The 20277-nt window shown below is 48.6% G+C and overlaps 1 protein-coding gene across 7 annotated transcripts in view; it reads right to left on the bottom strand.

Annotated features, from left to right (window-relative positions):
* CABYR (calcium binding tyrosine phosphorylation regulated) overlaps positions 1-20277 on the bottom strand; it is a 67371-nt gene that overhangs the window by 9904 nt on the left and 37190 nt on the right. For 6 of the 7 annotated variants that reach the window (XM_083187500.1, XM_083187504.1, XM_083187497.1 and 3 more), the window contains one exon: positions 763-2157. In XM_083187500.1, coding sequence (XP_083043626.1) covers positions 763-2157 — 1395 coding nt within the window. The remainder of the gene's footprint in view (positions 1-762; positions 2158-20277) is intronic. The other variant, XM_083187503.1, reaches the window with a different exon arrangement.

Here is a 20277-nt window from a genome sequence, read left to right as displayed (position 1 = left end):
TGAGGACATAATATGTAACTGGCACTAGTGGGGACATGACATGTAACTGGCACTACTGGGGACATCTGTAACAGCACTACTGAGGACATAATATGTAACTGGCACTAGTGGGGACATGTCATGTAACTGGCACTACGGGGGCATCTGTAACAGCACTACTGAGGACATATGTAACTGGCACTACTGGGGACATCTGTAACAGCACTACTGAGTACATGATATGTAACTGGCACTACTGGGGACATCAGTAACAGCTCTACTGAGTACATGATATGTAACTGACACTACAAGGGACATCTGTTACAGCACTACTGAGGACATGATATGTAACTGGCACTAAATATTTGCAAGAAAATTATTGCTTGGCATTCAAATTCAGAGCCTATGATAGTACATCAGTTTCATGTTTTGAAACCTTATATATTTGTGTGTACTTCATGTGTTTGATGTGTTTATATAACATAAATGCAAGATACCTCATTGAAATATAAAAATATTCTGAAATACGGAATAATCCATTATCCAAAATTCTTCTGGTCTCGAGCATTTTGGATAAGGGATACTCAACCTATACCTTAAAGAATTGAGACCTACCTGTATTGCTATTAGGCCAGATCTGACAAAGCAGCAGTACTGTATTTTTAGAAAAAAACATCTACATGCCAAGAGAGAATAATAATAATAATAATAATAATAGGTTTATAGATCATTGTAACAGTATACAGGATAACCTTTTATCAGAATGGCAATCTATTCTCTTACTTTGACTGGCCTTTATGTCCCCCTGCATGGCATCAGTACTTTCAGGTGACTGTGGAGTGTCATATGCACTGTAGAATCTTTTAGGAACATGATGGTTGCTACAGCCAGTCATGCTGTATGCTGGATGCTGCACAGTAGATGGAGACAACAGTTGTTGTTGCTGCTTGCTTCCAGTTGGTGATGAACTCAATATATTGTGTGGAATTTGCTCCATTGGATCATATTGCCCTATGTCCGATGCATACGGAGGATCTTGAGAGGAGAATGAACATTCTGTTGACGTGTCTTCATCATATTCTGACTTAAATAAAATGACTCTCTTTTTGGGTTTAACATGACTATAGGCAGATGTTTGCCCAATAGCAAGCATTTTAGTCTCAGTGACGCAAGTGGCTGCATTAATAGTGTGCGCCGCAGATGCATCCTCGTTAGGGATATAAAGAGTCTTATCAGGCATTTCATCTACTTGTCTGTTCCCATCTAATTGTACATCATACGAGGGTGTTTGGGTCTCACGAGAAGTTCTGTCACTTTGCTGTGGTATCTGGCTTGTGGCAACATTATTGTACCATTGTGAATTCATTATCTCCTTTGCTGATAACGTTGTAGATTTTACGTCTACTGACAACAATCCGATAGAATCTGGGCCTGTGGTTGTGGCTGTGACAGGTAAATATTGTAAGCTATTGGAAAGAATTATGCCAACAGGCCCAGACACAGTATTTTGCATTGGCCGTCCTTCCATTTGGGTATCATTTAGGACACCGCTGATGAGTGTTTCTTGTGCCGCAGCCTTCTCATTGGACATTTCTGGTTCGGTTCTGTGTGTAACTAGATGACTTTCACTTCGTATGATTACGGTTTCCCCAGTATCTGGGTCCGTGGTTATGTCTTCTTCAGGTACATATTGTAAGAATCTGGGAAGAATTATGCTAACAGGCCCAGACACAGTATGCTGCAGGGGCTCTCCTTCCATCTGAGATTCTGTCAGGACACCACTATCTAGTGTTTCTTGTGCTTCAGTGATGGGTACACAAGACTGCTCCAAGGATATTGGCATAACAGTTGCCTTTGTTGTTAGTGGTTGCGTTGTAGGCAACACATTGTGTATGCTCTCAGTAGTATAAAGATCATCACTTTGTATCAGAGACACATTCTCACCTGGGCTGTCCTGCTGCTCACTTTCTGTACATCCTGCTATTGCCTGTCCTGAACCAGTTCCTACTGATGGCTGCTGCAGGTTTGGGTTTGATAAAAGCTGAATCAGTGGAATCCTCATAACTACATTCGGAATGTTTTCTGCAATTTGAAATGATGCTGGATTTCCTGGAAACATCTGGACAGAAAAGTTTGGCCTTGCTTCTCCAGCAGCCCCACACGTTGGCCGTGCATCCACTAGTGTTCATTCAAAGAAGAAAAAAGAAGGAAATAGTATGTTAAAGTCTATTAGATAAGACAGAGAATGTATGAACTTGAAATTCTTCCTGCCATACAATACGGTTTATCAGAGCAGGCCTATTTACCTAAAAACCTGTAAGTCTAATTGGCCTCTCCCCTCAAAATTCCTACCTAAAATAAGGTTCTACTGCTGCAGGCTTTTATCACTGCTTTGGTAATCTCTTATCACCAAAAAGTCTGGGAGGAACCAGGTCTTCATATAAGAATTTTCAACAAAGAAATATACAAATATTGCTGAGCTGCGTATCCCCCACCCCCAACTTCACAAATTTTGTGGGCTGACTAGATACAGTAGCAGTATCATAGGCAGGGTGCCGGATGACTGACAGTCGGGATTCCGACAGTCATTACACTGATGGCGGAATCCCGACTGTTAAAACCCCGTCACTCAGGATCCCGACGACCATCGGCTATTCTCCCTCGTGGGGGTCCATGACCCCCATAGAGGGAGAATAGAATAGGTGGCGAGCGCAGTGAGCCACTGTGCCCGCAGAGTGGCAAGCGCAGCGAAGCAAGGGTTGTCATTGTGCTCCCCTCACTGTCTGAGTCCCCACAGTCAGGATTACGACGTTGGGCTAATGACCGTCGGAATCCTGACTGTTGGTGTGCTATCCCACACCCCATAGACCTACTAAGGTGCAGGTATGCCTGATGGAGAGGCTGGTACTCAGAAAAACAGGATTTCTGTATTTACCGTAAATTCCTTTCTCAGAGTCCACAGGTGTCACTGGAGCCTAGACAGTGGGGATAGAAGGGCGACCACATGGAGCATGGGCACTCTATGTAAATTCAGTGTGGCCAACTCCTCCCCTTCTACTCCCCCGGCAGTCCTAAGGATCGTGCCCAGAGTGAGCTGGAAGATAGAAACACACTTCCAAAGAGGAGGTAAATACATTTCTTAACCATCAAACATACAGAGATGAACCACACAAGAACATGTTAGCAGGAAGAAACCCCCAAATAAAGTCTTAGAGGGGTCCGGTTCCTAACAAGATCGGCAACAGCGCCGAGGAGGGCGTCCAGTGACACCTGTGGACTCGGAGAAAGGGATTTACGGTAAGTACAGAAATCCTGTTTTCTCCTTCCTCCACTAGGTGTTACTGGAGCGTAGACAGTGGGGATGTCCCAGAGCTCCCAACACAGGGGGGAAGGCGCTGAGAACCCCTAAGAACCACTCGACCAAACTGAGAGGCCGAGGTAGCAAATGTGTTGAATCTACAGAACCTAACAAAGGTTCGTCGACCCAACCAAGTGGCTGCTCTGCAGAGCTGCTGTATGGAAACCCCTGGAGCAGCAGCCCAAGAGAGTCCCACTGAGTGCGTAGAGTGCGCCAAAATGGAAGAGGGAGGCGGTTGAGCCGCTGCCACATATGCCTGTCCGATAGTAAGACGTATCCATCTAGCTAGTTGATGCAGGCCACCCACGTCGCACTGGATTGTAAGTGATAACAATACTGATTTCCTAATCGAAGCTGTTCTGGCGACATAAATCCTAAAGGCCCTCACTACATCCAGAGATTGTGGGGGAAATTTACTAAAGGAAATTTGTAAAAATATAGGTGTATTTGTATCCAGAAATACACTTATTTTTGACATTTACTATCCCGAAAATATGGCAATCCGTATTCGTCTTTATGTGCTATCAATACGAATACGAATATCCGTATTTTCGGGATAGTAAATGTCAAAAATTTCTGGATACAAATACACCTATTTTTTACAAATTTCCTTTAGTAAATTTCCCCCTGTGTCTCAGATTCTTCAGTGAATGCTGGGACCACAATAGGTTGGTTAAGGTGGAATGAAGATACAACCTTTGGCAAAAAAGCAAAACTCCCTAAAAGAAAGTCTGTACCTCTGGCAATAGGGCTAAGCATTTTTGGAAAACGATGAATAATGCGGAAACCTGTACTTTCAGGGATCTTAAACGCAATCCTGATGTCAATCCAGCCTGAAGGAATAAAATAAGTCTGGCCTTTTTGAAACATGTAGTGGAAACCCCTCGGTTTTTACACCAGGCCACATAACACCTCCAGATACAGTGGTAATGCTTCAAACTTACCTCCTTTCTAGCACTTATCATGGTTGGAATTATCGCCCTCATAATACCTGCTTGTCTTGGGATGGACTTCTCAGTAGCCACGCCGTCAAATGAAGCCGCCCTAAGTCTGGGAAAACGAAAGGGCCTTGACCGAGTAGCCTATCCCTCCTCCTAACCTCTTTTGATCCTCCTATCCTGCCTCTGTTCCCCTCCGTTCCTACTTATCCTGTTGTTTTCGTTCGTCCACCCACCTATTTTTAGTATGTTAACATTTATGAGTAGGGTCCTCCTGCCTCACGTACTCACCCTACCTCTTTACCTCACCTGTCCTCCTGTCCTGTTCTTCCCTTCCTCTACTTCATCTTCAGTCTCCTCGACAATTTTGACACCTACTTCTGAACTGATGCTGATTCTATTTCTACCAGCTATACCCCTATTTATACTGTATTTTTCAACACACCCTGTACGTTACCTTGTAATTTGTTTGCTATGTACGGCGCTGCGGACACTTTGCGGCGCCTTATAAATAAACGTACTACTACTACTACTAGATTGTCCTGCAGCCGGAGCGGCCACGGTTCGTCCACCAGCAGAGTTGTGAGGTTGGTATACCATGCTCGACGAGGCCAGTCTGGAGCGATCAGAAGAACCAACACCTTCTCCCTCCTTATGCGTTGCAGAATCTTGGGTATCAACGGAAAGGGAGGAAATAGGTAAACAAATTGTAAAGGCCAGGGGGCCGTCAGGGCATCTACTCCCGCCGCTGCAAAGTACAACGGAAGTTGGTGGTTGTGTCGTGATGCCATCAGGTCGACCTGAGGGCAACCCCATCTCCGAATTAGCCGATGGAATATCTGAAGTCACCACTCTCCTTAATGCACATCCTAACGACTCAGGTAGTCAGCCTCCCAATTCTCCACATATGGAATGAAGATCGCTGAAATGGCCATCACGTTGTCCTGAGCCCACAGTAGGATCTGGCTCACCTCCTTCATGGTTACACAACTTTTTGTGCCACCCTGTTTCTTTATATATGTGGCGTTGTCGGACTGAACTCGGACTAGCCGACCCTGGAGGAGGTGTTGTGCCTGGAGGAGTGCATAATATATCACTCTGAGTTCCAGGAGATTGATATGTAGGAGAGATTCCTGACTGGTCCAACGGTCCTTAAATTGATGATCCAGGGTTAGTGCTCCCCATCCTCGGAGACTGGCATCCGTGGTGATGATTGACCAATTCCAGAGAGCGAATCGTTTCCCTTCCCTGAGATTGGCTGATTTGAACCATCAAGATAGGGAGAGTCTTGCACGCGGGGACAAGGTCACCAGCTGTTGAAGATGCAGGTGTGATTCCGACCATTGTCTCATGAGATTGAGCTGAAATGGTCTTGACCGGAAACGACCGTATGGGAGTGCTTCGAAGGAGGCTGTCATCTTCCCGAGTAAGCGCGTGCAAAGAAGCACTGAAACTCTTCGGTGTTGTAGTATCAGACGAACCAACTCCTAAAGAGACTTGTCCTCCGGCAGAAAGACTTTCAACTGGATCGTGTCTAGAATCATCCCCAAAAACTGTAGCCTTTGCTAAGGCTGTAGTTGGGACTTCTTGTAGTTGAGGATCCAACCATGTTCTATGAGGGTCCTCTTGGTTAGACTGATGTTGGTCAAAAGTTCCTCTTGAGAAGAGCCCTTCAGCCGGAGATCGTCTAAATAAGGTATGATTGTTACACCTCTTGAGCGAAGAATCTCCATCATTACGGTCATCACTTTGGTGAAAACCCATGGTGCCGAGGAGAGACCGAAGGGCAGAGCTTGGAACTGCCAATGGTGTTCCAGAACTGCAAACCGGAGAAAAGATTGGTGTGAGGGAGAGATTGGAATGTGCAGGTAAGTGTCCCTGATATCCAAGGATACCAGAAACTCCCCCTGACTCAAACCTGCTATTACAGATTGAATGGATTCCATCTTGAATTTCAGAGGCTGTAGGTAGGGGTTCAGCTGTTTTAAGTTGAGGATACGACGAGCCGATCCGTCCGGTTGCGGCACCAGAAATAGGCTTGAATAAAATCCCTGGTTCCGCTCTTCCACAGGAACTGGGAGTATCACTTCCATCGATCGTAGTTTTGCAACTGCCTCCTTTAAAAGATGTGCCTTTTCTGGAGAAGCAGGCCAACCTGTTTTGAAAAACCTTCGAGAGGGAGGAAACATTGATTTTATCTGATACCCTACAGATACCAGATCCCGTACCCAAGCATCCCAACAAGATTGAATCCACACGTGCTTGAAGTGCTTCAAACGTGCCCCAACCTTGAGATCCTCCTTCAAGGGAGGGAGACAGTCATGCCTGTTTTGGGATGGATTTTGCCTTCCGCTGGACTGTGGCAATACCTCTTCCTCTGCCACAAGATCTCCTCTGGGAAGCAGAGCCTATTCTTGTTCGACCTCGAAATCTGTTTTGAGGTCGAAAGGACCGAAAGGAATGACTCTGAAAGGTTTTACAGGGAGCCGGAGGAGCTGCTGTAGGGAGGAAAGAAGACTTACCACCCGTTGCCAGAGAGATCCATTTGTCTAGTTCTGCTCCAAACAAGACATCCCCTTTGAACGGTAATGCTTCTACCGCCCGTTTTGATTCTGCATCCGCCTGCCACTGTCTAAGCCATAATGCTCTGCGAACAGAAATGGAGAGGGCAGACAACGAGATTTATGTCTTACCTGGTAAATCTCTTTCTTCGAGGACATCAGGGGCCACAGGCTTTACAATGGGGAGTGGGAGAGAGCACCAGCACCCTAGAGGTTAAACTTCAACTGCCTCCCAGGCAGCCGGGCTCCTCCCCTATCCCGCCTCCAGGCCAAGGAAGTCAGTTTTTTTAACAAGCCAAGGCAGGAGACAGGAGAGAAGGAAGAAAAGCACCACACAGAAACACATTTTAGTACCCTCAACCGAGGAATAATATAACAAATGAAATGTCACTTTAACGTAACTGAAGCAGGCGTGGCAGGGAGGGATCCCTGTGGCCCCTGACGTCCTCGAAGAAAGAGATTTACAAGGTAAGACAGAAGTCTCGTTTTCTACTTCGGGAGACGTCAGTGGCCACACGCTTTACAATGGGACTCCCTAAAGCCACCTAAGGGTGGGGACGCGGCTGTGCCACAATCAATACACTCAGGCCGAGTCCTGGGAGGCAAACGTGCCAAAAGCGTCAAAACGCAAGACAGTATTGGCAGATGACCCAGTCGCCGCCTTGCAAATGAGCTCAGCTGTAGCACCGCCCCTAACAGCCCAACACACCCCCACAGACCTAGCGGAATGTGCCAGAATCCTTGCCGGAACCGGAAGGGAGATGCCAAAATATCCCTGCCAGAGCGAATCCAGCGGGCAACAGCTTACGTAGAGGCAGGCCACCCTCTCATCGAGTACAAAGAGAGAGAGAGAGTCTAACTAGTGTAACGGCCTAGAACGGCGCACATATATGGGCCACGGCCGGACAACGTCCAAGGAGGACCAAGCAGTAGAAACATCAGACTGTCTAAATGCCGGAACAATAATGTCCTAGTTGACAGGAAAGCTGGGCACCACCTAAGGTAGGTGAGAAAGGACGGTACAAAGAACCGCCCAGTCAGAAAGAAAGACCAAGAAAAAAGGACTTACAGGACAGAGCTGACGGGTCAGAGACTCCCCTGTCCATAGCTATCGCCAACAAGAAAATTATCTTCCAGGCGAGCCAACACAGGTCCACCGACCGCAAGGGCACAAAAGGTGGGCCCTGAAGCCGACAGGACTAGAGAGATCCCATGGGGTAACCGTCGACAGGGCCACCCGTCGACGGAACAAGATGTACCAGGCCGAAATCTGAACCTTTAAAGATGATAAACGCAACCCAGCCTCCAGGCCCTTCTGCAAGAAGGACAGAACCCTAGCCAGGTAGTAAGTCCCGGAATTTAAAGCGTAGAGTTCGACACCAGGAAAAGCAAGCCCTCCATATGCGATGGTACACCCCCATCTAGAAAGGTGTCCTCGCCTTGAGCATGGTGGAGATCACTCTGGAGTGAAAACCCCTGGGTCTTAACCGGGAGGTCTCAACAGCCCCCCGTCAAAGCCAGGTGCCTCAAAGCCAAGAGAGAGACGCGGACCCTGAGAGAGCAGGCCTGTGCACAGGGGTAAGCGAATAGGAGGGGCTACTGACAGGGGCTGCAGATCCGAAAACCAGATCTGTCTGGGCCAAGGTGGAGCAACCAGAATCAATGTGCCGCCCTCCGGCTTCAACTTGCTAGTCATTCGCAAGCCAAGGATGATGCTGGTCCAAGGCTGCAGGGGCTGTGCAGATGAGAGCTTGTCTACTAGCTGCCCCATCAACTGAGTATAGAACTTGGCCCAAGCAGGCTCCTGAGAGCAGGCTGTAGCTGTGCTCATCGCCCACGCATTGTAGCAGCTTGCGCATATGCCATCCTGTACTAGTCATGGGGGCATAGGCCAGCATTACAGGATGTACAAGGCATCAACGCCGGAGCCCCAGAGTCACTGGGACTGGTACCCCTGGAAGACATTGCAGTATTATTGTACTGTGAACCGGCAGCTGAAGGCACAGTTAACACAATATACTTCTGCAAGCAGTGATAGTGTTAATACAGTACACGATATACAGCAAGCATACAAGGCATATATTGCAATATAGTACAGCTAACACAGTATACTCCTGACAAGCAGAGATAGTGTTAAAGCTATACACAGTAAGCTTGTACTAGGCATATATTGCAATGATATAGGCAGGCAGCCTATATGGTACAAAAAGGGATTGGAGCTACTGGGTAGCTATATGGGCGCTGGCAAGGGGTGTTTTGTAAAGCAGCTACCAATGGGACTGAGTGGGTCCCAAATACAGAAAAGGAAAAAAGGTAGCGCTAGAACCAATGAGGATTTTATAATTAAAAGTAACATTTATTGGTACACATACATAATGGAATCATATGAAAATAAAAATATTAAAATCAAATGCTCACTGCCCACAGGGCCACTTGTTATAGATATTTTTTGGGGGATCCGCTCCTATTTATGCCGCCAGATGGTAACAAGAGGAGGACAAGTCAATATGGCAAGGGATTGTACAATTCCCAAATCCAATAGGTATTTAGATGGTATAGTTACCGATACAGTCCATTGGCGGGTTCCTCTGGGAGATCTTTATATCCTTTTAGGATAGCATAAGAGCTGTGTCATCCCTTGTCCTCCTCTTGTTACCATCTGGCGGCATAAATTGGAGCGGATCCCCCCCAAAATATCTATGACAAGTGGCCCTGTGGGCAGTGAGCATTTAATATTTTTATTTTCATATGAATCCATTATGTATGTGTACCAATAAATCATATTTTTAATTATAAAATCCTCATTGGTTAGCGCTACCTTTTCTCCTTTTAAGCCTATATGGTACAGCTAACACAGTATACCTCTGACAAGCAGAGATAGTGTTAAAGCTATACACAGTACACAGTAAGCTTGTACTAGGCATTTATTGCAATGACATAGGCAGGCAGCCTATATGGTACAGATAACACAGTATACTTCTGACAGGCAGTGATAGTGTTACACAGTACACAGCAAGCTTGTACTAGGCATACAATGCAGTGATATAGACAGATAGGCTATATGGTACAGATAACACAGTATACTTCTGACAGGCAGTGATAGTGTTACACAGTACACAGCAAGCTTGTACTAGGCATACAATGCAGTGATATAGACAGATAGGCTATATGGTACAGATAACACAGTATACTTCTGACAGGCAGTGATAGTGTTAATCCACAGTACCCATACATTGGGCCATATTCAATGAGAAAAATTCGCCGTGTTTTATGGCGAGTTTGTGCTATTTTCGCGTTGGAAGGAGCATTTTGCTCTCCAAAAGTGAACCACCCTATTCAATGTGATATTTTTGCCGTCTTTCTAAGTGATTTTCGCCGTGTCTCTCCGTGCAGCAATTCTCCATCTTTTCACGGAGAACTGGAATGTGAACTTTTAAACTAAAAGGTTTTGGTACTTATGTAGTATCTGGACGCCCGATTAAAAAATCGGGTCCATCGCATCACATCGCATGCGACCAAATCACATGCGATGCGATGGACCCGATTTTTCCATAGGATTCAATGTTAAAATGGACTGAGTCCATTTTAACATAGGATTCTATGGGAAAAAGGGTCCTTTTCATTTCCCCACTATCCAACTACGCATGGAGTTGGATATAAACCTGTGGCGAATCCTATGGAAAATTGGGTCCATCGCATCGCATGCGATTTGGTCGGATGCGATGCGATAATCGGGCGTCCAGATACTACATAAGTACCAAGGGTTTTTTTTTTTTTATTTTGGTGTAAAAAAATCAGGAATTTTTTTCTGTGAAGGGGCATGTTATTTTTATTCATGTGCTTATAGCACATGAATATATATTTAATTTAAAAAAATATATATTTTTTAAAAAATTTTTTTTTTTTTACACAGAGCAGCCAGCAGGGGGCTGGAGCTCTCGAGCCGCTCATTAGATATTCATATATTCACTGCACCCGATCATTACATATGCATGATCGGGTGCAGTGAATACTGGGTCCCCCGCTGGCTATAGGGGGGGGGCAGCTTGTGCTGCCTGGGTCCCGGGGAGCCCTCCTCCCCTCCACATATGTTCTGGGGCAGCCAGGGAGACTTTAATCTCCCTGGCTGCTACCGTCCCCCGGCTCCCTGCCAGCTCCCTGCCGCAGGTTAAGACTCGCCGCGAGTGGCGGCGAGTCTTAACCACATTGAATAGTGGGAGCAGGAGTGGCAGTGAGCCCTCCGGAACAGGGCGAGTGCATGGTGAGAGAAAAAATCTCTCGCCATGCACGGCTAATTTTTCTCATTGAATATGGCCCAATGTTACAATGATACCTTGCACTGAGCTCCTGCAGCAGCAAAAGCTGACTGGAGCATGAACTTGGACTCCTGGAGAAAAGGTACAGGAGTGGAACACCAGACTGGCTGATAAGCGCTCTCTGTCCCTCCACACATGCAGCAGGCATACAAGGGCAATGCAATAATGGCACAAGGCTCCTGCAGCAGCTATGGCTGGCAAGAGCACAATACTATACAGTGTCCCGCAGGAGGGGTACAGGGGGGACTAGCCCAAGTGACCTGGCAGTGAAGGAGTTGAACTCCGGGTGGCTGTGAGCTCCCGTGTCCCTCCTCACATGCAGCAGGTAGGCAGGAAGTGATATCAGTGGCGGGAACTCCCTGTGCTGAGCACAGTTCCCTGCCTACTGTCCCTGGGTTGAGAGGCTGATGTGGGGGGAGCCTTCTCCCCCTGCTGACAAATGGCCCCCAGGGAGGTGTCCACATGCGGCGCCTGTAAAAATGGCGGGGATCCGGCGCGCACCGGGCGGCCCCCTATACCTGGTGCTGCTGCCCACAAACACTTTCCCTGGTGGTCCAGCAGGAGCGGGTGGCAGACCAGCCGCCCGCTTGGCAGCGGTCCCCCTGCAGAACTGCTGCAGCCGCAATGCCCCCGCAAGCACGATCACACGTGCGCACTCCCGACAGGGAGCGCGTTACCTTATCGGGTCCCCGGTGGCGGCTGCTCTGTCACCGAAAGTAGTCAGTGTAAAAGAAAAGTAAAAAATAAAATATAAAAATAAAGTTAGGCCGCTAAAACAGCAGCCCCTCTGGCTCCTGCCTGCACCCAAAAAACCCTCTGGCACCAGCAGTACCGTCTTTTTTGATAGACGGGTAACAGAAGCGTCCACAATAGGATACATTTCTATTTTCTTCCTGTTTTCTGCTGGAAGGGGATAAGAAACGTAAAATTTTCTGGGTATCTGAAATTTTTTATCTGGACGGCTCCAGGCTTGCGTAACGAAATCATCCAATTCCTCAGAAGGAGGAAAAGTTGCTGACTGTTTCGTTTTTTTTCCAAACAGAGATGGTCGTACTGGAGTCTCAGACACCTCATTATAATCTTCAGCTATTTTAACCACGGCAATTAAATCTTCTAAACCATGTACAACCAGATCAGGTTCAGATTGAATTACCAACTGGGGCTCCACTGTTTCTGGAATAAAACATTCCCCTTCCTGTAGATCCGGCATGTCATCTGAATCATAATCAGTGGCATGAAGAAAATGCCTCTTTCCCTGTAAAGGAGGAGGAGGTGGTGTTTTTGATACCTGGCCCTGTTCTTCAGAAGCCATAGGGGCTAGGCATGGTAAGCCCTTGAACTGCAGTAGCTAAGGGAACTTGTTGATTCCTTGCATCCTTTCTGTCTTTCTGTGAAGCAGAAAGTTCAGAGCATAACCGTGACATAATGTGCAGCCCATGCCGGATTTTCCCCTTGGGACTGAGATGTGGAGGGGTTTACAGTACATTTATCACAGTATATAACCCCCTCTGATGCAGGATTTAATTTTCCCTTGCACCCTTTATATATGGTGTTTCCTCCTGCCATAATGTAAGCAGAAAACTCACACACACACGCCACACTAATCACAGAGGGAAAGAAGTGAAGTGGACAGGGGAGACAGTAGAAAGGGTTAGAGCCGGCCTGGAACAAACTTGCTTTAATAGTAAAGCGTTAATGTCTTTATATTTGCTGACAGCCCAAAACTGTCTCACCCTACTCTAACCCCCGCTGTGTACCTCACAGACTGGGTCGAGTTGCAGCAGGACGGTTACCTGCGGTCCGGAGCTTAGGCAGGTACTGTCTCTCAGTAGCGTGCAGAGGTGCCAAATGATAATAAAATGGCCGCCAGCATCGCTGTGGAGGGTTGTACTAAAGCTGGGATCACTGTGGCCTGCCCGCGCTAAGCCATGCCCTCTCCGGCAGCTCCGTTCCCTGGCGCCAGATCTTAAGTGCTAACCGCCTTTTTGTTACCTGACCTCCTCCACTAGCTGTCAAAGCTGGCCGACCAGTTGGCGGTGTGGCTAGGGAAGTGTCCGTCGCCGCCATTTGTATTATGGGGTCTCTTCAGCCAGGAACCCGGGCGCAATGCTTTGTAGCAGCATTCGGGTCCCCGCCGGCAGCATCCTACGTAGCAGCCAGGCAGGGCCAGCCAACTGCCTGCCTGTCCTCAACGCTGTGTACCTCATCATCAACTAACTAATAACACTGCTCAGTAGTAGCCATAAAACATGTCCAGCTCCCTCAGGCATAATCTAAGACTGCCGGGGGGGAGTAGAAGGGGAGGAGTTGGCCACACTGAATTTACATAGAATGCCCATGCTCTCTGTGGTCACAAATGTGCTATTGCTCACCTACAGCTAGGCACACCATCTATACATACTCTGTGGACAAGCCGTCAGATGCTTATTCTATTAAATATAAAATTATTCCCCAGATTTATCCCTGTTCCCGGAACTAGTAATAGGAATCAAAAATGTCATACATAAAACTGAGGCTACTGTGTAGCATTTAGTAAACTTCCATGAAAAAACAAACCACGGGGTATGCTCTGCACAGCACTGCACATGGACTATGTATATTTGGATGCTGCCAGATAACAAAAATATAACCGCAGTCCCTTTTTATTTTAATTTGGTTTGTATGTGGATAACAGTAATGGTTTCCTCTTTTTTGTTGTATACATTAAACATAATAAAAAAAATAGGATTTTAATATACCTACCGGTAAATCCTTTTCTCGTAGTCCATATGGAATACTGGGGTTCAATACTATGGGGATAGAGATCCTCCGCAGGAGAGACAGGCCCATAAGATCTTTCAGTGTGGGTGCACTGGCTCCTCCCCTCTATCCTCCCTCCACTAGTCAGTTAATGAAAAACTGTGCAGAAGGAGAGAAAAGTATATGAGGAGTAAGCGAGTAAATGTGGTGAGATTCATACCAGCACACCGTCACAAAAATAACAAAATTGGTGAAGAAACCTATAATAATAACCTATGGTTAACACCATAACTGAAATATTTAATAAATATATATCTGTATATATATGCATATATGGCAACAAGCCCATATTAGAATGTCACTCGTTCAAAAAGGCAACCAGCCAATACAAGAACATTAACCGTTCAACAAGGCAACAAGCCCAAGAAAGCAAGGTATTACCTGCAGCAGAAAATTCCGCACTGAGGCGGGCGCCCAGTATTCCATATGGACCACGAGAAAAGGATTTACCGGTAGGTATATTAAAATCCTATTTTCTCTAAAGTCCATTATGGAATACTGGGGTTCAATACTATGGGGAGGTCCCAAAGCCATCAGAACGTGCGGGAACGTGCGGAGACTGCTGTAACACCGCTTGCCCGAACTGGGAATCCTCCCTGGCCAGGTCATCAAACTTGTAGAACTTTACAAACGTATGCTGCCCCGACCAAGTAGCAGCTCTGCAAAGCTGTAAGGCCGAGACTCTTCGAGCAGCCCCCAGGAAGTCCCTACAGACCTTGTCGAATGAGCCTTCAATGAGGATGGAATAGTCAATCCAGCCATCCCATAGGCTTGTTGGATCGTGGTACGAATCCAACGGGCAATAGTCTGCTTTGATGCAGGAGCATCCTTCTTCTGTGCATCGTAAAGCACAAACAGACCATCCGTCTTCCTGAACCTAGAGGATCGCCCTCAGGGCCTGAACAACATCCAGGGATGCCGGAATCTCTGGATGAGCCAAACTGGATGGGACCACAATCGGTTGGTTTAGATGGAAAGCCGACACAACCTTAGGCAAGAATTGCGGCCTAGTCCTCAGTTCCGCCCTGTCACTGTGAAAAATCAAGTAAGGGCTCTTGCAAGAAAGGGCCCAAAGTTCGTACACCCTCCTGGCCGAAGCCAAGGCCAGCAGGACCACAGTCTTCCATGTCAGAAACCGCAAATCTGCCTGATCTAATGGATCGAACCAGGATGACTGCAACAAAGATAAGACTACATCCAAGTCCCATGGCGCAGTGGGCGGCACAAAAGGGGGTTGAATTCTTTCTTAACACCCCCTGAAGAAAAGTCTGGACCTCAGGTAAGGATGCCAGTTTTCTCTGAAAAAACACCGACAGGGCCGATACCTGGACCTTTAAGGACCCCAGCCGGAGCCCCAAGTCCAAACCTGCTTGCAGGAACCGCAAGAAGTTACCCAGTTTAAAATCTGCAGGTGGTAGGGCATTTCCCTCACACCAGGCCACATATCTCCTCCAAATGTGGTGATAATGGGAGGCCGTTACCGGTTTTCTGGCTTGGGTCATGGTTGTTATGACCGAGGAATCCAAACTCTTGCGCCTCAGGATCTGCCGCTCAACCTCCAGGCCGTTAAACTAAGCCGAGGTAAGTCCTGGTAACCAAACGGCCCTTGAAGAAGGTCTTCTCTGAGGGGCAGACGCCAAGGGTCTTCCATCATCATGGCCTGAAGATCCCCGAACCAGGCTCGCCGAGGCCAATCTGGTGCCACCAGGATTGCCTCTGCTCCTTGGTGTCTTATTCTTTTTAACACTTTCGCCAGTAGTGGTAACGGGGGAAAGAGATATACCAGCCGGTATTCCCAAGGCCAAGTTAGTGCATCCACTGCCTCCGCACAAGGATCCCCTGTCCGAGAGCAGTACCTGGTTACCTTGTGGTTTCTTCGAGAGGTCATGAGGTCTATCTGTGGAGTCCCCCACAGATCCGCAATGGCAGTGAACACCTCCTGGTGTAATTCCCATTCCTCGGGATGGAGGTCGTGGCGGCTGAGAAAATCCGCCTCCCAGTTGTCCACTCCCGGTATGAATATGGCAGACAATGCCAGAACGTTTTGCTCCGCCCAAGAGATGATCCTGGCAGCTTCTCTCATGCACGGCATGCTCCTCGTTCCACCCTGCCTGTTTATGTAGGCAATCGTGGTCACATTGTCAGACTGCCCCTGCACAGCCCTGCCCTGGAGCACAGGAGCAGCCTCCAACAGGGAGTAGTAAACCGCCTTCCATTCCAGCCTGTTGATATGGAGCTTGGCTTCCAACCTGCCCTGAAGATGGACACCCTGAACCACGGCCCCCCATCCTCTCAGGCTGGCATCTGTGGTCAACAGAAGCCAATCCTGGATTTGAAAGGAACGGCCGGCCAGTAGATTTGTCGACTCCAACCACCATTGGAGCGACAGCCTTGTGGTTGCAGAGAGTGTTATCAGCCTGCGCATCTGGCTGGGGCACCCCGACCACTTCGTCAGAATATCCACCTGGAATGTCCATGAGTGAAATTTGGCATACTGTATGGCCTTGAAGGAGGCCACCATCTTGCCCATCAGCCTCAAGCAGAGGTGAACCGACACCTGTGGACCCGCCAACACCTCTACCACCAGTTGCTGGATTGCAGCCACCTTCTCCGGTGGAAGGAATACCTTCGGTTCTGCTGTGTCCAGGAACAGCATCCTTTGACTTGGGACCAGGGATGATTTCCTCAGGTTCAAAATCCACCCGTGGTCCAAGAGGATCCTCCTGGTCAGCTGAATAGCACAGCAACAGGCTCCTGCCGACCCTGCCTTGATCAGCAGGTCGTCGAGGTACGGGATGACATTCACCCGATGCTGCCGTAGAAGGGACATCCTCTCCGCCATGATCTTCGTGAAGATGCGTGGAGCCGTGGACAGGCCGAAGGGCAACGCCCGGAACTGATAATGTTCCCTTCCCAGCGCAAACCTCAGAAACATTTGGTGTGGGGGCCAAATCGGGACGTGTAGATAGGCGTCCTTGAAGTCTATGGAAGCCAGGAACTCCCCTGGCTCGAGACTGGTGATGACCGAATGGAGGGACTCCATTCTGAATTTGAACACCCGCAGGTACGGGTTCAAATCCTTCAGGTTCAGAATGGGCTTCACTGACCCATCTGGCTTGGGCACCAGGAAGAGGTTCTAGTAGTAACCCTGCCCCTGCACTGGAACCGGCAGGATTACCCTGGACTGGAGCAGTACCTGGATTGCCCATTGTAGGAGAATCCGGTCCTCCGCTGCTGCGGGGAAGGCCGACTTGAAGAACCTTCTGGGAGGCGGTCTGTCGAACTCCAGCCTGTAGCCCTGCGAAATAAGAGTCCTGGCCGAGGAATCTAGGCACGAGGCATCCCACACCTGGCTGAAGTACGACAGACGACCCCCCACCTCGAGAGGATCCCGTGGTGGGGAGATCCCGTCATGCGGACGGCTTGGAGGCAGCTGCAGTGGCAGCACGGTCCTGTGTGCCAGAGGGGTTAGGTTTCCTGAACTTACCCTGTCCACCTCTGTTGGCATTGGACGCACCTCTGGCCCTGGAGCGGAACCGAGTCCCGCGAAAGGACTGCTGGGTAGGCAAGGTAAATGGACGTTTTGGCGCAGGAGGGGCTGATGGAAGAAAAGTGGACTTACCAGCCGTAGCTTTGGAGATCCACTCATCCAGCTCACTCCCAAAAAGCCTCTCCCCAGAGAAGGGGATACTCTCCACACTGTGTTTGGAGTCCACGTCCGCCACCCACTGTCGTAGCCATAGGGCCCTCCAGGCTGAGACCGCCATTGCAGAGTTGCGGGCATTTATGGCCCCCAATTCCTTCTGGGCCTCGCATAGGACCTTTGCCGTGTCCTATCTGCGCCACCGACATGTCCCCCAGCAAACCTTCCTGGATCTGGGTGGACCACGTGTGAATGGCCTTAGCCATCCAACAACTGGCCAGTACGGGACGCTGAGAGGCCCCACTAGCCGTATACATTGACTTGAGAGTGGTCTCCAGTCTCCTGTCAGCCCCGTCCTTAAGGGTGGAAACACCCGGGACCGGTAGTAACACCTTTTTAGAAAGGCGTGAAACTGAGGAGTCCACAACGGGAGGCTCCTCCCACAATTTTCTACCTGCAGGTTCAAAAGGGTACGCATTTGCGAACCTCTTTGTGAGCTGGAACCTCTTCTCCGGGTTTTTCCAGGCGTTTAGTTCCGCCTGCTCTGGGAAACACACAGACTGCTTTTTCTGTGTCATAAAGAAAGAGTCACCCTCCGTGACTTCCTCCAGAGGGAGCTCTAAGACCTCCCTAATAGCTCTGATAAGAGGTTCAGGGCCATGTACTGGTGCCTGTTCTTGTACAGGCTCCTGATCCTGCAACTCCTCCCCCTCATCAAGGATATCATCCTCATCTGTATCAAGGGCCACAGCCGACAAGGGCCTTTTCTGAGGCTGGCTAGACTGGTTGGGAAAAGAAGTGATGATATACACCCTAGCTGAAAGGATGGCTAAATCCTTCTGCACCCTCTGAGTCTGCTTTGTATTAGCAGCTAGCTGGGATGAGACTGAGTCTAACAGCGTTTTAATGCTGCTGGCCCATGCGGGCTCATGATCTCCCAGTGACACCCCACTATATTGTGGGGGCACACCACTAGCCAGAGGGGTAGTCCCACTAGGCTGTGGAGACATACAGGGTTCACAGGTAACCTGTGACTGTGAGGCAGGGATAAACTTGGTGCTCAGTTTCTTCACCATTGTGAAGCTGTACACTCAGCCACACCACACACACACTCACACTGATTTGTAAGTGTTCTTTGGCTATGTGTTAAAGACTAATATCTTAACTAGCCAGTGTGGGGTAAACAGAGCTTCTTGGGAATCCAGAGCAGCCTGTAACCTGAGCTCACAGATTGGAGAGAGCTGGTTCACAGTAAAACACACAGTAATTCTTCAGAAAAACAGTGCTATGCAATATTCCTATGCTAGGCAAACACAATGTAAGTGTTAATTAGTGCTATAACTTGCTGTCTCTGCAGGCAGAAAGATCCCAGATCCACCCCACCGATGAGGAGCTGTAATGGCTACCTCAGCATGCAGGAAGAAGCAGGAAGTCTTGCCCAGCAGAGCCTGGTCCCACTCTGAGCTAAGCCCCGCCCCCAAAACGGAGCTGGTGCTGGCATTTTTAGGCTTATCTGTGCTTTATGCAAAAACCAGACATTGCCATAGCCCTGGTGGCTCAGTGGCTATCTGTACCTGCCAGCAAATATATAAAAGATGGGAGGTTCGCGCGGTACCTGCGGGAGGTCCGCCGCTACTGCCACCGCCATCTTGCCGCACCTAAAGTCGGGGTACCCCCTGTGGGGGACCCCGACCAGTACTCACCACTTGAAGTCTTCAGACCCTGCCAGGGGTGTGCGGCAGCTGGGAGGTCTGCTCGCCCCAGCGCAATGCTGTCCGGTGACAGAAACCTCTCTCAGGACAAAGTCCTGCAGCAGGGCAGCTCTGCGCCTGAAGAGGCCGGTGACTGACCCTTCCCCTGGCACCCTCGAAGCAGGACTGCTGCCTAGGTCTAAAAGCAGCTCCCCAAAATAACAAACTAAAACAAAATGTTGAAAAATCTCTCTGGAGCTCCCAGAAGTGTAGCCTCTCCTGAGGCACATTTTTCTAAACTGACTAGGGGAGGGAGGATAGAGGGGAGGAGCCAGTGCACCCACACTAAAAGATCTTATGTGCCTGTCTCTCCTGCGGAGGATCTCTATCCCCATAGTATTGAACCCCAGTATTCCATAATGGACGTTAGAGAAAATATATTTAATAAGTTGAACCCCCCCAAAAATAAGACTGAAGACTAAGAAAACTGCAGAGTACTTGTGTAGTTTCACGGCGGCAGTTACGTAGTCAGCATAGCGTCCCTGTTAGAATCAGCGTAGTGTTCCGCGGCCAGCGTGCCTGTCAGTATCAGTGTAGTGTTCCCACCTGTTCGCGGCTAGCCAGAGCTTACGTAGATAGCTCAGGCTTCCCTGTCAGTATCAGCGTCGTGTTTCCACCTGTTCGTGGCTAGCCGGAGCTTACGTAGTTAGCGTAGTCAGTCAGCGTTATGCAGTTAGCATAGTCAGTCAGTGCTTATTACATTGTGTGGGAACCATCCTCCCGACTTGTTCATACCCGCACTATCCACATCGGCATGGAGTTGATTTCATAAAGTGTGGCGAGCTCAAAGCGTGGCGAGGGTATACGGAATACACGTCAAGTAATCCTCTGCGCTCACCGTGCTTAGGGCTCGGTGGCTCGCCACACTTTATAAAATCACAAACACAAGAAAAATCGCGCTCAACCCTAAAAAACACTGAGGGGGAAATTTA

Source organism: Crinia signifera, chromosome 5, assembly GCF_055691185.1.
Source record: "Crinia signifera chromosome 5, ASM5569118v1, whole genome shotgun sequence".
NCBI classification, from domain to species: domain Eukaryota; kingdom Metazoa; phylum Chordata; class Amphibia; order Anura; family Myobatrachidae; genus Crinia; species Crinia signifera.
The sequence above is the reverse complement of the archived record's forward strand: the minus strand, read 5'-3'. Positions and strand labels throughout refer to the sequence as shown.